At 37.3% G+C, this 15,149-nt stretch overlaps 1 protein-coding gene across 8 annotated transcripts in view; it reads right to left on the reverse strand.

Annotated features, from left to right (window-relative positions):
• Window positions 1–15,149, reverse strand: part of GOLGA4 (golgin A4) — a 131,527-nt gene that overhangs the window by 16,942 nt on the left and 99,436 nt on the right. For 7 of the 8 annotated variants that reach the window (XM_059162110.1, XM_059162109.1, XM_059162106.1 and 4 more), the window contains 4 exons: window positions 9,759–9,872; window positions 9,587–9,607; window positions 8,984–9,052; window positions 6,667–6,742 (listed from right to left, as the gene is read on the reverse strand). In XM_059162110.1, the coding sequence (XP_059018093.1) occupies window positions 6,667–6,742; window positions 8,984–9,052; window positions 9,587–9,607; window positions 9,759–9,872 (280 nt within the window). The remainder of the gene's footprint in view (window positions 1–6,666; window positions 6,743–8,983; window positions 9,053–9,586; window positions 9,608–9,758; window positions 9,873–15,149) is intronic. The other variant, XM_059162105.1, reaches the window with a different exon arrangement.

Raw genomic sequence — 15,149 nt, forward strand, 5'->3', positions numbered from 1 at the left:
TATGGTATATAGATATAATGTATTATTACTAAATTCAGCATTCAAAATGGTTAAATTATAGCATCTAGAATGAAATTCAAAATCATAATGCTGGTTGAAAAAAGGGCAGGAATATGCAGAATATACATAGTCTATAATTTCTATACAGCCCCAAACATGTAAAACATTAAAGTCAATTGTTTTAGGGAACTGTATACATGCTGTAGCATGTTAACATTGGTTACCCTTGGGAGAGAACAGAGACGGGAGACTTAAAAGCAGCACAAGGAGCATTGGCAATGTTCTAGAGGGTGAATTCATAGGTGTTAACCAACCCTCACACGTGATATTTACTTTGCATGCATTTGTATGTTTGGAATATTTCATTTTTTAAAAATGTACACTTTTTTAGAGTCCCAGTTCACTCAAACCACACTTTGCAAATACAGAGCAACCAGAACTGAATACTGGTAATGTACTATTTCCTCTTCAAAAGCCATTTATCTATATATCATACTTAAGTGTTTCATTCCCTTAGATTGATGCAAATGCAACAGTTTACAATGTTGTGCCCTTTTCAGAAAATAATTGATTTTGTCATTATAAACATGTAGATTACTTATGTATAGCCATTTTCCTGGACAAGTAATTAATACTGTTTTTCAATGCAAGTACCCTTTTTCTTGTCTTCTCCCTAAGAGTGTCATATAAAAGAGATTTCTTCCTCTTCTCATTATTACTTTGGGTTTTAAGCAATGAGAATGGAAATCAGTTATTTAAATAAAGGTGCTTGCCAGATTGTCTACCCATCTCTTTTTTTTCCTAAAGATTTTATTTATTTATTTGACAGAGAGAGGGAAATCACAAGTAGATAGAGAGGCAGGCAGAGAGAGAGGGGGAAGCAGGCTCCCTGAGGAGCAGAGAGCCCAATGTGGGACTCGATCCCAGGACCCTGAGGTCATGACCAGGGCCAAAGGCAATGGCTTAACCCACTGAGCCACCCTGGCGCCCTACTCAGCACTTTTTTTAAAGATTTTATTTATTTTTTTATATATATATACACAATGGAATACTATGCAGCCATCAAAAGAAATGAAATCTTGCCATTTGTGACAACGTGGGTTGAACTATAGTGTATCATGCTTAGCAAAATAAGTCAAGCAGAGAAAGACAACTATCATATGATCTCCCTGATATGAGGAAGTGGTGATGCAACATGGGGGCTTAAGTGGGTAGGAGAAGAATAAATGAAACAAGATGGGATTGGGAGGGAGACAAACCATAAGTGACTCTTAATCTCACAAAACAAACTGAGGATTGCTGGGGGGAGGGGGGTTGGGAGAAGGGAGGTGGAATTATGGACATTGGGGAGGGTATGTGCTTTGGTGAGTGCTGTCAAGTGTGTAAACCTGGCGATTCACAGACCTGTACCCCTGGGGATAAAAATATATTATATGTTTATAAAAAATTAAAAATTTTAAAAAAATGTGCAAAAGTATCATAAAATTTAAAAAAAACGATTTTATTTACTTATTTGACATAGAGAGAGAGCACAAGCAGGGGAAGAGGCAGAGGGAGAGGGAGAAGCAGGCTCCCTACAGAGCAGGGGAAGCCTGATATGGGACTGGATCCCCAGAACTCTGGGATCATGACCTGAATTAAAGGCAGTGGTTTAACCCACTGAGCCACCCAGGCACCCCTACTCAGCATTTTTTTTCCTACTCAGCATTTTTAATACAGTACATTACGTAGGCTCAATCCCAAAATGTGCAACTGGAAAATCCATTTAACTATACTTAACACAATTGTAATCAACTGAGTGCATTACAGATAATTTTAGTTAAAAGCAGACTTGGCTCAGATTTTCTTTAAAACTGTACATGCATTTATTTAATTGGAAAATAAAAATAAAAAACTACTTTTACAGACACCTAAGAATAAATGTAACAAAAGAGGTACAAGAGAACTACTCAGAATAATAAACATTATTGACAGAAATTAAAGAAGACCTAAGTAAATGTTGAAAGATATCATGATTATGGATTGGAGACTCAATACCATAGAAGTGTAAATTCTCTTCAATTTTTCTACACATTCAATGCAATTCTAATAAAAATCCTCTCAGTTCTGGGTGTGTGTTTTGAGTATAACTTGACAATCTGATTCTAAAACTTAAATGGACATTCAAAGAGCTAAGGATAGCTAAGATACTCTTGAAAAACATAAAGTGGGATGGCTTCCCCAGCCAAACAGCAAGATAGGCTATTAAGTCATCATAATTAATAGAGTGAAGTATTAGAGCAGGCATAGACAAATCTAGCAGACTAAAGCTGCTAAAACAGACACTGAAAAATAAATAAATAAATCTTTAAAAAAATACATGGAATAACTAAGTCGGGCAAAAAGAACTTATTCTGCTTTCCCTGTATGAGCTATACTTCAAGGTAACCACATAGATAATGTGGGAAAATTTCCATTTACAGAAGAATTTCAGTTAATATCTGCACAAGAAATGGGAGAATGTGAATATCACAATTACACAATGACTAGTGAAACAACAGATCTTGGCAAACAGTCCCCACCGGGTGCTAAAATCTAAGGTGAAAGGTGATGAGTCAGACTGATGACACGTGTTACTGTGTAAAAGTAGTTACAAAAAAAAACATGTGTCTTTTGATGTGAAACAACATGCAGTTCGGCTCCCTTTGGGAGGTACTATTGCCAGTGACACAAATCTAAATCTGACCAAGCCCTTCATTCTAACTACTAGGGGATGGAGCACTAAGAATTCAGAAGGCCTTGGGACGCCTGGGTGGCTCAGTTGGTTGGACGACTGCCTTCGGCTCAGGTCATGATCCTGGAGTCCCGGGATCGAGTCCCGCATCGGGCTCCCAGCTCCATGGGGAGTCTGCTTCTCTCTCTGACCTTCTCCTCGTTCATGCTCTCTCTCACTGTCTCTCTCTCAAGTAAATAAATAAAATCTTTAAAAAAAAAAAAAAAAAAAAAAAAAAAAAAAAAAAAAAAAAAAGAATTCAGAAGGCCTTAAATTTACGCACTAGTTAATTTGGTCTCTTTAACAAATAAATAACAAGAGGAAAGAGAAAGGGAAAGGGAGAGGGACAAGGAATCTAGAGTTTTATTTATTTTTTTTTTAAAGATTTTATTTATTTATTTGACAGAAAGAAATCACAAGTAGATGGAGAAGTAGGCAGAGAGAGAGAGAGGGAAGCAGGCTCCCTGCTGAGCAGAGAGCCCGATGTGGGCCTCGATCCCAGGACCCTGAGATCATGACCTGAGCAGAAGGCAGCGGCTTAACCCACTGAGCCACCCAGGCGCCCCGAATCTAGAGTTTTAAAAAGAGATTTAAGTGATTTCTCAATCAAAGCAGTAAGGGTACTACCTGGCTACTGATTCAAATAAATCAGCTGTTTCCCACCACCACTACCAGAAAACATTTATGAAAGTCTGAACAGTAAACAGGAAAACAGACTTACCTAAACAGGTAAGTCTGAACACTGACTGGTTATTTGATTAAGGAGTTACTGTGAAATTTTTAAGTGTGATATTAGTACCATGGTTATTTCTAAGGAATCCTCTGTATAGATATATACTGAAAAGTTTACATATGAAATAAGATATAATATCCAGGACTTACTTTAAAATAATCCAATGACTAAGAATAGGAAAGGTTGGGGTAGAGATGAACCAAGATTAGCTATGGCTTGATAATTCTGGAGGGTGGCTGATGTGGACATGTGTGCTCATTATACGCCATATTCATTATTTTTATATGTCTAAAAAAATTCCATAATAAAAAATTTGAACAGAAGACAATAAAGAAAACAGCAACAAGTACAATATCTTTATTTTATATATGTGTGTGTGTGTGTATATGCTATATAGGTGTATGTATTATATTCTGAATATTAATCCTTATTTTTATAATATGTATATATGTATACATATATAAACAAGGATTAATATTCAGAATTTTTAAAAAATTCCTGCAAACCAATGAGAAAATGATAGATAATTCTAGAAACAAACAAACAAAAAGAAATGGAGAGGAACTTCACAAAAGAAATACACACAGCTAAAATGAGTGACTAAAAAATGAACTACTGGGGTGCCTAGATGGCTCAGTCAGTTGAGAGTCCACATCTTGGTTTCAGCTCAGGTCTTGATCTCAAGGTCGTGGGACTGATTCCCACGTCAGGCTCCTCACTTGGCACAGAATCTGCTTGAGGTTCTCTCCCTCTCCCTCCTCCTCTGCCCCTCCCACATCTGTGCATGCTCGCTCACTCTCAAATAAATAAATAAAATCTTTTTCTAAAAAAGAACAATCAAATAAGATGTTCAACCTGATTACGAATAAGAGAGATGTAATTAAAATTACAAGTCACAGCACAGAATTTAATCAGTAAAGCATTAAATGGCCTCAATAAATCCAGTACTGCTAAGGAGCTAGAGTGACGAGAGCTCTTATCCACTGCTGGTGAGAATGAAAATTAGTACAAAAAAATATAGAAAACAGTTTCCTACATTATCTTCAAATTGTATCTAGTTTGGCCAACCTGGGATAGGATGTGCACAAGAATGTACATATCCGATGACTCAGCAATTCCAGTCTTAGTTGTACAGAGGAAATCTTCCACATGAGACATGTACAAGAATGTACAAAATTAGTAAATGGAAATGAGTGAACCAGAGCTACACACAACATGGATGCACCTCAAAACTTAAGCAAAAGAAAAAATACAAGCATACAGTTTGATTCTATTATGTAAAGTTCCAAAACAAGCAAAAGCTAAACAAAATATTGCTTAGCAATATATATGTAGGTGGTAAACAATAAAGAACAAGAGAACAGTTAACATACAGTCAGGAAAAAAAAAAAAAAAAAGCCAGTGGAGGAGAGGAATAAAGCTATTATTGCAGAGGCCTACACAGAGGTTTTGAAGAACTTTTATTTTTTTGAAAACTTTTTATTTCTTCCTGCCTGGTGGATGCTCATTCTACTCTACTCTTTAAAAAGGAAGCATGGTGAAGAGATTAATGTGCATATTCAATTACACTGCCCAGATTGGTGAGAGAATTAAAAGAGCCAACATACAAAACAAGACCTGGCACTTAGTTCTATTCAGGTATCCCCTGCCTTCCGAAAATTCATGTTACGCTTTTACAAAAACCTACATTAGTACCTGTCTTTGGTAACTGAAAAAAACTGAAGAGGTTTTTGGCTTTTATGAAAAAGGCAAAAAGTGAAAATAGTGTTCAGCATTTGTTTCGTGGCAAGCCATTAGGGAGGCAGCATACACCTCCAGCAACAGGAGTGGCTCCACCAAGCTCCTTCCCCAGGAACCACACTCAGTTTCAAGCTGTCAGAGCTCTGAACTGTGTACGTAAACATTTGTGTTTTATCTCGACTTATTCTGCACATCTGTTAGTAAGATGTGTCCTAAAGTATCCAAAAAGCCTAAGAGAGGGTATTTTTGGGGTCTAGGAATGCTAAAATTTTTTCCATATAAACTAACTGTAATTGCTTCTTTGCTTTACACCATTTCCGCTTATGAAAGGTATCACAGGAATGCTCTACTTTTGGATGGTAGAGGAGACTTGCATAGTGTTAATAAATACACTGTACACATGTGTTCATTTTACAATTCAAAACTGCCCAAAAAAGAAAATTATAAAAATCTTAAGTTGAGATAAATGAAAAGAATCAATATTCTCTATGTAGTACTAAGCACTGAGTCAACAGTTGAGCTGACAATCGTATGTGCTGACTTAGATATGGCCAACATTCCTTATAGCCGAGTCTTCTCTGCAATGAGCCATGGGACACTTCCAAGCTGGTTTTCTCTTGTTTTTAAAGAGCATTCAGGAGAGAATCCAAAGCAAGTCCTTGTTTAATTTAATTAAAAATTGTATAATATCTTGTGTTATTTCACTGCAATAAGAGCTTTCAAAAACACAATGTAAAATGATTTAGATTTATGCCCTAGTGCTCCCCTGAAAAAGCAGAAAGCTTTACAAAACATTTAACAAAATAAAACTATTCTTAATGAAGTGAAGCAGCAAAACAGAGGGGAAAATTGTTATGAGATTATTCAAAGATCATGGTTATCTCAAGGGAACAACTATATACACACTCAGGCTCATCTTTAAAATCCTTTGTAAGTGGCATATATTATTTCAAGCAAGAGAATGTTTCCAAATCACCCTCTACTACCTTGAATATAAGAATTTTTATGGAATCATCTTCTCCTTCATCTGAGTTTAATATCAGTAATTATAGCATTACGGTAATAGTAAAAAACAGAATCATTTAAAGATATAACTGTATGATTACATGTTGTAGATTATGTATTTGCAAACATACAGAAGAGTCTGGAAAAATACACAAAAAGATTGCTTCCATCTGGAGAGTACAGAATAAAGTGGGAACCTGCAGTTCCACTTACATACTGCAGCATTGTTTTGATTTTTTTTTTTTTTTGGTAACAAATATGAGTTATTTTTGTTTTAGATTACTATCATTCTTTCCTTAAAACTAGCTGTTATTGGTAAATTACAAAAGTAAAATATACTCATTGTAAAGAGCAGATTAGCAAAAACAAAAATAAAACTCCTCCATAAATCCAGCAATAAGAGATAACCATGGATAACACGAGAGATCACTCATACCTTTGTACGGTGTCCCCACAGTTGTTGCATATACATTCTTTTCATATTTCTTCAAACGGTCTTCTAAATTGTGAATCTAAAAGTAATCAATATTCAAATCATTTCATAAGATTAATATGGAAACCATATGTAAAAGAAAGTACTGCTATAGCTATAGATTCTTTCATACCTAAAAGACAGAATACAGGCATATATAATTAATATAAATGATTTCTTAGATATGACACTAAAAGCACAGAGAATAAAGAGAAAATATACAAAATAGTCTTTATCAAAAGTAAAACTTTTGTGCCCCAAATGATATTATCAGAAAATGAAAAGACCACCCACAGAATGGACAAAATACTTGCAAATTCCTTATCTCATAAGGGACTTGTACTCAGAATAGAAAAAGAATACAACTGAACAAGAAACCAAATAACCCAACTAAAAAATGAGCAAAGGGCTTAAACAGAGTTGCTCCAAATAAGACATACAAATGACTAACAAGCAGATATTAAGATGTCCAACTTTAGTCATTAGAAAAATGCAAATTAAAACCATGAGATAGTTCATACCAACTTGTTGGTGAGGATGTGGAAAAACAAGAATCCTTATATGAAATTGTTGGTGGGAATGTAAAATGGTGCCACTATGTATTTTGGTGGTTCATCAGAAAAGCTGAAGATAAAATTACAAATGATCTAACAGTTCCATTCCTGGGTATATACCCCAAAGAACTGCAAATAGGTAGTCAAATAAAAACTTGTACAAAATGTTCCTGACAGCACTATATGTAATACCCAAAAGGTAGAAATAATCCAAACATTCATAAACTGATGAATGAAGTATAGAGGTATATCCTTATAATGAAATAATATTCAGCCATAAAAAGGAATAAAGTACTGATACATGCTACACTGATGAACCTTAAAAACACTGTGCTAAGTAAAATAAGCCAGATAAGAAAGTTTATGTTTTATGTGATTTTATTTATGTAAAATACTTGTAAGAGGCAAATTTGTAGATGCAGGAATAGATTAGTGGTTGCCAGGAGGTAATGGGGAGTATCGCTTCACAGGTATGAGGTTTCCTTATAGGGTATGATGAAATGTTCTGGAACTAGATAATAATTTTCAAAACATTGTGAATGAACTACATGTCAATGAACTGTGCAGTTTAAATTGGTCAAAATGGTCAATTTTATGTGTATTTCACGACCACAAAAATAACTAATACAAAAATTGCCATCCAAGCACAGTTTGAAGATTTGAGGATGCTATAAGAAGGGAGTTTTAAAGCAGTAGCCTTGAGAATAAATGAGAAAAGATAAACCACTGGGAAATAGAAAAAAATAAAGTAGCATTGGGACTTAGCATCTATTTTTATGATTTAAAAAATATATATATAGTAAAAGTTTTCAAACATAATTGACCATAGAGAATACAGTACAATCCATACCCATATATATCTATCCATTACCTAATTTCAACAACTGTCAAGATTTTTGTATGTATGACTTTTTTAAGAAAACTGGAAAATTAGGGCACCTGGGTGCCTGAGTCAGTTAAGCACTTGACTCTAGATTTCAGCCCCGGTCATGATCTCAGGACTGTGAGATCAAGCCCCATGTTGGGCTCTGCACTAAGTGGGAAAGCTGCCTGAGATTCCCTTTCCTTCTCCCTTTGTCCCTCCCCTGCTTGCATGTGTGCTCTCTCTCTCTCAAATAAATAATTTTTAAAACAAAACAAAACAAAAACTGGAAAATCCCTAGAGATGTAACCTTCAAAGAGCCTGCTGACTTGTATCACTATTCTTCCAGAATTTGGAAAAAAAGACTACTGAAGATGATGCACCACAGATTCACATACTGGTCTTTTCATGCTTATGCATCCTTCTAGACATATAAATACAGTACTATTTAAATCTAATTACTGGATAATATATGGATAAAATTTATTATATAAGACAATTTAATTACTAAGAAAAAGTAGTAAAGATTATGTCAACAGATTTTCCCTCTGATAAAAACAAAAGCATCTTTTTTTAAAACTTAAGTTATTACAAATAAACACAAAATTTTATCCAAGATGTTAAACACTAGAAATAATAAGATGCAAATGTTCTTGTTTAAATACATGTGATCATGAATTTAAGAGATATCCTCCAGCAACTTCAGATTTGGAAATAAAATTTCTTGTATAAGACAAAACTGCAAAGCCAGCTATTAAATGAGTATTCTATCAGTTCATTTTTAAAAATTAGCTAAATGAGATCCAAGTACATAAGAACATAAATTAAGTCAGTTCAAAATAAAAGGCACCAATTAAACCTGTACCTGTTCTCTGAACTCTTGCTCTTTCAACTTTGAATCACTGATTAGAGTAGTCTTCTGTGCTAGTTGTGTCTAAAAAAACAAGAAGTCAGATGTGAAATGCATATGGATTTCATCATTGCCTGGTAAATTATCTTTGTTTTTAACTTTTATAATTTTTTTTAAATTTATTTATTTGAGAGAGAGACAGTGAGAGAGAGCATGAGAGGCGAGAAGGTCAGAGGGAGAAGCAGACTCCCCATGGAGCTGGGAGCCTGATGTGGGACTCGATCCCGGGACTCCGGGACCGTGACTTGAGCCAAAGGCGGTTGCTTAACCAACTGAGCCACCCAGGCGCCCTGTTTTTAACTTTTAAAACACAAAATACTCCTGGGGCACCTGGGTGGCTCAGGTGGTAAAGCACCTGACTTCGGATCATGTCATGATTTCAGGATCCTGGAATTGAGCCCCACATTGCACTTCCTGCTCAATGGAGTCTGCTTGGACCTCTGCCCCTATCCCACCCCCCACTTGTGCTCTCTCTCAAATAAATAAAATCTTTAAGAAAAAAACCCCTACAAAATACTCCTGAAAATATACTGTTTTCAGTCAAATTCAATGACTTACCTGTAATTCCATAATTGTTATCTGAAAAGGGAAAAGAAAAAAAATGAGTATATACTACACTAAAGTCTATAAGAAACAATAAAAAGGATTAAAATGAAATAACAAGAAAATAAAAATTTAAGTGTTTTAGTCTTAAGAGAGTGATAAGATTTCAGAGTCCAATTCCTCTCACTTTATCATTGCCAGGGCTCTCCTCCTGCTGCAGCCTTTCCTGGTACTTATTCCGTAGCTCCTCCAGCTGAGTCTGCAGGTCCATTACTTTAGCAGTCATTTCTTCTTCACGAGCCTTTAGGATAAAAAAAGAAAAAGTGCTAATGAACATAGCAAAAAGAACATCATAGACCCAATAGAGTGTTGAGAAAACTACCTCTGAAGGAGAAACAAATACCTAAATATTTCTGGAGACACAAACCACTGTTTCTATTGCCGTTTGCGACTATGCTCAAACACCTTCCTTCATGTCCCACTTTTAACATAAGGCCGCTGTTCCCACCATACTACTGCTCCCTCCCCAAGTCTGTCCCCACCCCATAAAGTCCATCAAGCAGTTTCTTCTCCCTTACGCTAGGGTTTCCAGGCTTGACCATCAGGTATGTAACAGTGTGGTGACAGAACTTGGCACAGAGCCTGTGTGTTAGGGACTCTGCCCTTCTCTACATTAGGATTTGATTTCCAGAAAATATCCATTAATACAAAGTAGGAGATACTGTTAGGCACAGCACTGATCAACCAGCCTGCAACTTACTGATCACAAGACATTGTGGAGGTTTATCTCAACCCTTCAGATAAGCTGTGTAACTGAGGAAATGATTCTTTGTCCTGGCTCAGCAAACCTGAACATCTATACATCTGTCCCCAAACCACACCAGTGGTTCTTTAAGGTAAAATGTTCAACTAAACTCTATTTTTGAAAAAAAAAAAATTATTGTGTAATGTATTAAAAACCATGTAATCTCTCCATTTGCCCTGAACTTTGCGGAAAAAAAAAAAAAGGACAAGCCTGCAAAAGTATATGTGACTTATTGGTCCAAAAATCCTACTTAGAAAATTTGGTATACAAATCATTTCTCTCTTCTGTTTTGACTGCCCTAGTAAAGGCCATTGCCCATTTTACATTTCTTCATTTATCTTAGTAACTGCCATGATTTATTATACAGAGCAATCCAGACCTCTTCTTGCTCTTATAAATCTTGTAATAACCTTTGTGCTATAAGAACATTTGGAATTGGAATATTGATCAGATTGAGTAATGAAGACAGGACAAGTGTTTGCTGAGTAAGAGACTGAACAGGAAAAACAGCAACAAATGAGTATCTGATTTAACAGATGCTGACTTGACAGAACCAAGAAACATGATCCTCAAAAAACAAATAGAGAGAGGCCCAATGACACAAAATAAGGCAATGAACCGTAAGGACACTTGGAAAATATACTTTGAAATACCACTGGTCATGAAACTTAGACCAACTGAAAAAGAACAAACTCTTTCTGGCAACATAAGCAAAGCAAAGATGTCTAGTAACCAGCCTCCTTAGACATCTCCCCGCTGAGGCTCACTTGGAGCCATGTCCCTGTTGAGGCCCACTTGTACCCAGCCTCCATTCCTAAAACACCATCAACCTCAAACTCTTGTAAATATGCTACTGCCCACAGTCTTGGTTTACAGTTTTCAGTCTACCATGGAATATCTTGTGTGGATGTCTTGTCAATGTGGTTTAGGCACCTTTGAAAGGATCACCTCTATACTTATTCAACTAGGCCCAAATTTTATATTATTTTATTTTATTCTATCCCATTTTCTTTCTTTTTTTCTTTCTTTCTTTCTTTCTTTCTTTCTTTCTTTCTTTCTCTCTTTCTTTCTTTTTCTTTCTTTCTACTGATTGATTGATTGACTGATTGATTGGTGAGAGAGCCAGGGGTGGAGGGCAGGGGGCAGAGGGAGAAAGAGAATCTTAAACAGACTCCATACTGAGCAGGAAGCCAGACATGAGGTTCAATTTCACAACCCTGGAATCATGACCCAAACCAAAATCAAGAGGCAGATACTTAACCAAACTGAACCACCTGGTGTGCTTAGGCCCAGATTTTAACTGACAGTTAGCTATATCTGGCATTTCCTTTGACAGTTGTGGGATACCATCTAAATCAAGCCTGCTAAGAATTAGGAAAAAAAATCCCTTCTTCATTACTTCCAATTTAAGAAACACTTTTGTAAATTCCTTTGTTGTTCTTCTTGGAGGAGAAAAAAAAAAAAAACAGTATTGTTTACTTCAACGTAAAAACAATAAGGAAAACCAGTTAATCTGAATGTTAATGCACATCCATAGAAATCATGTTTGAAAAACTAGTTATTATGCCAAAGCCAAATCACTAAAATATAGTCATTGTCAAAGGAAACCAGTTTTGTATCTAATGTAGCAAGCTACTTCCTCCCAGTGGGACTGCTCTGAGTTGCGACCAGGCTATTACTTAAATTCACTTACATGAGTACTCAGCTCTTCCTTTGAGATGTCATCACTCCCTCTTCCCAACTGGATTCTTCCCTGCCCTACATGTCACCTCCCTCAAATTTACCAGTGTTTAGTATGGGCCAAGTATATGGCTAGGTCTTCAAGACTAGAGATGAATAACGAAATCCCTGCCTGCCAGATGCTTACAATCTAGGAGAAAGGACATACACATTAATATTTCCCTACACACATATGCATATATGACAAAAATTCATGTTATAAGTGAAGTAATGAATACAGATGAGTACCAAAAGAACTTAGGTGCAATTAATATTTAAGGGGTTCTAAAAAAAAACTGTATGTTAAAACAATATGATACAGAAAAGAATATTCAAAAAGCAAACTTTTGAGTAGAAAAGTGAAAAAGTAGAACACGTTACATTTTTGTATCTGTTTACATAAGATACTGCAATATCACGAAAGAAACTAATCATTGATTTCTGGCTCAAGGTGGCAATACTTCTGAACTCACCTCCACCCATGGACACACTGAGTCTAAATATGGAACAATTTCCTCTTAAAAATAAAAAACAAAAAAGCCTGGCTGAGTGACAGCTACACATCAGGCAAATGAGAGAAAAAACCACAATGAAGTGGGTAGGAAATGCTAAGATACTACCTTCTCATAAATCCCATCCCCAGCATGACAACCAACAACTGAGAGGAACCTCAAACCCAGAATTTCTGAGGACCGAAAAGTTTGAAAGCCACATTGAGCATCCCAACTTTTAAGACATACATACTTGAGAGCAAGCCCCCCAGACATTTAACTTTGAAAGCCAAAAGGTTCACATCTTGATACCCACAAAACACTAATCAGATCACTAATCTGAGAAGCCACTCTTTTTTTTTTTTTAAGATTTTATTTATTTATATGAAAAACAGACCACAAGTAGGCAGAGAGGCAGGCAGAGAGACAGAAGGGGGAAGCAGGCTCCCTGCTGAGCAGAGAGCCCAATGTGGGGCTCGATCCCAAAACCCTGGGATCATGACCTGAGCCAAAGGCAAAGGCCTTAACCTATTGAACCACTCAGGCACCCCCTGAGAAGCCACTCTTAAAGGGTTCCTGTGCCTGGATTCAACCACACCAGGGCCCAGCAAAGAGGTGGCCAACTGCATCCAGACTTCAAGTGAAGGAAACTCACCTGTTCTATTAAAGCATTGGTCTGAAGAGCAGACATCTAATTTAACACACACACCTAGGAGCCTGCCTTCTCTGGGGACACAGACTGGTGGGTGCCATTTTGCATGCTCCTTTTGACACATTCCAGAGCACTAGTATCTCCCAGAAGGGAGCTTTTAGTCATTTGGTGCCCTGATTTTTGCAGCTGCCATCTAGGGGTACACCTCTTAACCACATGGCTCTGGAGGTCAGGGGAGCTTGTGTTCCTAGACCCATGAGACTGTAAGTAATAATATCACCCAGAAAGGAGCTCAAATCTCCATCTGCTGTCCCAATTTTTGTAACTGCTGCCAGGGAACACAGCTATACTGGCTCTCGTGGACAGTGCACAAGGATCCCATAGGGCTGTAACCAACAGAGAAAAGGTTCTTAAATAGCTAACCACCCCCAAGGGCACAGCAAGAGACAATAGACACAGGAGTTCAGACTTTGTGTGAAGGAGACCTATTGGTTAATCATCATGACTGGCCTAAGGGGAAGGCTGCTACTTAAACATGCACCTAAATGCAGAATGTAATCCTTTCCTCAAGTCGTCTTTGAGCTCACCCTCTGCCATACTCCAGAGCATCAGTGTCTCCTGGAGGGGAACTTTACCCATATCCCGTGTCCTGATTTTTGCCACTTACTGCCCAAGAGACACCCCTTGATCACCTGGCCTTGGTGGCCAAAACAGTTTGTATTCCTGGATCCCACAGGACTATGGCAATTGGAGAGATGGTTCTTGGCAGACTACCAACCCCTGGAGTACTACATAGACAGTGGATTGAAGTGTAACGTCCCCCCAATCTTTCTGTAAAGGAGGCCTCTTTGCTTGTCTTGGAACTTGGCCTGAGGGGCAGGCTTCAGGTTTGGCACAAGTTTTGTGGTCTGTGGAGCTGCTCTCAGGGAACAAAGGCAGTGAATGCCACCATGGAGCTCGCCCTTCCTCTGCCTTGCTCTAGCTTGCCAGTATCACCCAGAAAAGAGCTCACACTTTCATTTGGAACCCTGATTTTTGTGACCACCATTCAAGGTACACTTCCAGACTCCCTGCCTCTGGTGGCCTGCAGGGCATACACTAGCTTGCAATCCCACAAGACTATATATGTTTGCATATTTTTAAAAGCTGATGCCTGAGGGTCTGGCTTCCAATCAGCATGAATCTAGGTGCTGAGATCCTTCCTTCTGAACTACTGACAGGTTGGTAGCACAACCTCAACTACTGCAAACTATTAAAAACATAATATGTTGATTGGACAAGCATAAAGGTTTAAGAGACAACCAAAAGCTGAGGCAGGGTTGAACAATAAGGCTTATCTCCTACATGAGGCCAATCCTTCAAGACTGAGAGAGATGGCTGTTGCATTTACTGTATAATCACTTATAAAGCTAGATGGAAGTTAGACAAAAGTAGTAAAAATAATTATGATTACAATAATGAATTAAGGAATACACAAGATAGGGGTGACTGGGTGGCTTAGCCGGTTAAGTGGTTGCCTTCAGCTCAGGTCATGATCCCAGGGTCCTGGGACTGAGCCCCGCATCAGGCTCCCTGCTTGGCGGGAAGCCTGCTTCTCCCTCTTCCACACCCCCAGCTTGTGTTCCCTCTCTCACTGTCTCTCTATCAAATAAATAAATAAATCTTTAAAAAAAAAACAAAAAATATAAAATGTCAAGGAGTGATTGTAATGTTGAGCTTTACAACGGGATCAAACTGAAACTGTTATCGACTTAAAAAAGACTGTTATAAGTTGTTCTATGTAAGCCCCATGGTAACCACAAAGCAAAAACTATAATAAATATACAAAAGATAAAGATAAGCACACCACCAAAGAATGTCATCGAAATATAAAGAAAACAGGAAAAGAAGAATCGAACAGAAAGAAACAAA

Source organism: Mustela lutreola, chromosome 2 (assembly GCF_030435805.1).
Source record: "Mustela lutreola isolate mMusLut2 chromosome 2, mMusLut2.pri, whole genome shotgun sequence".
NCBI lineage: Eukaryota > Metazoa > Chordata > Mammalia > Carnivora > Mustelidae > Mustela > Mustela lutreola.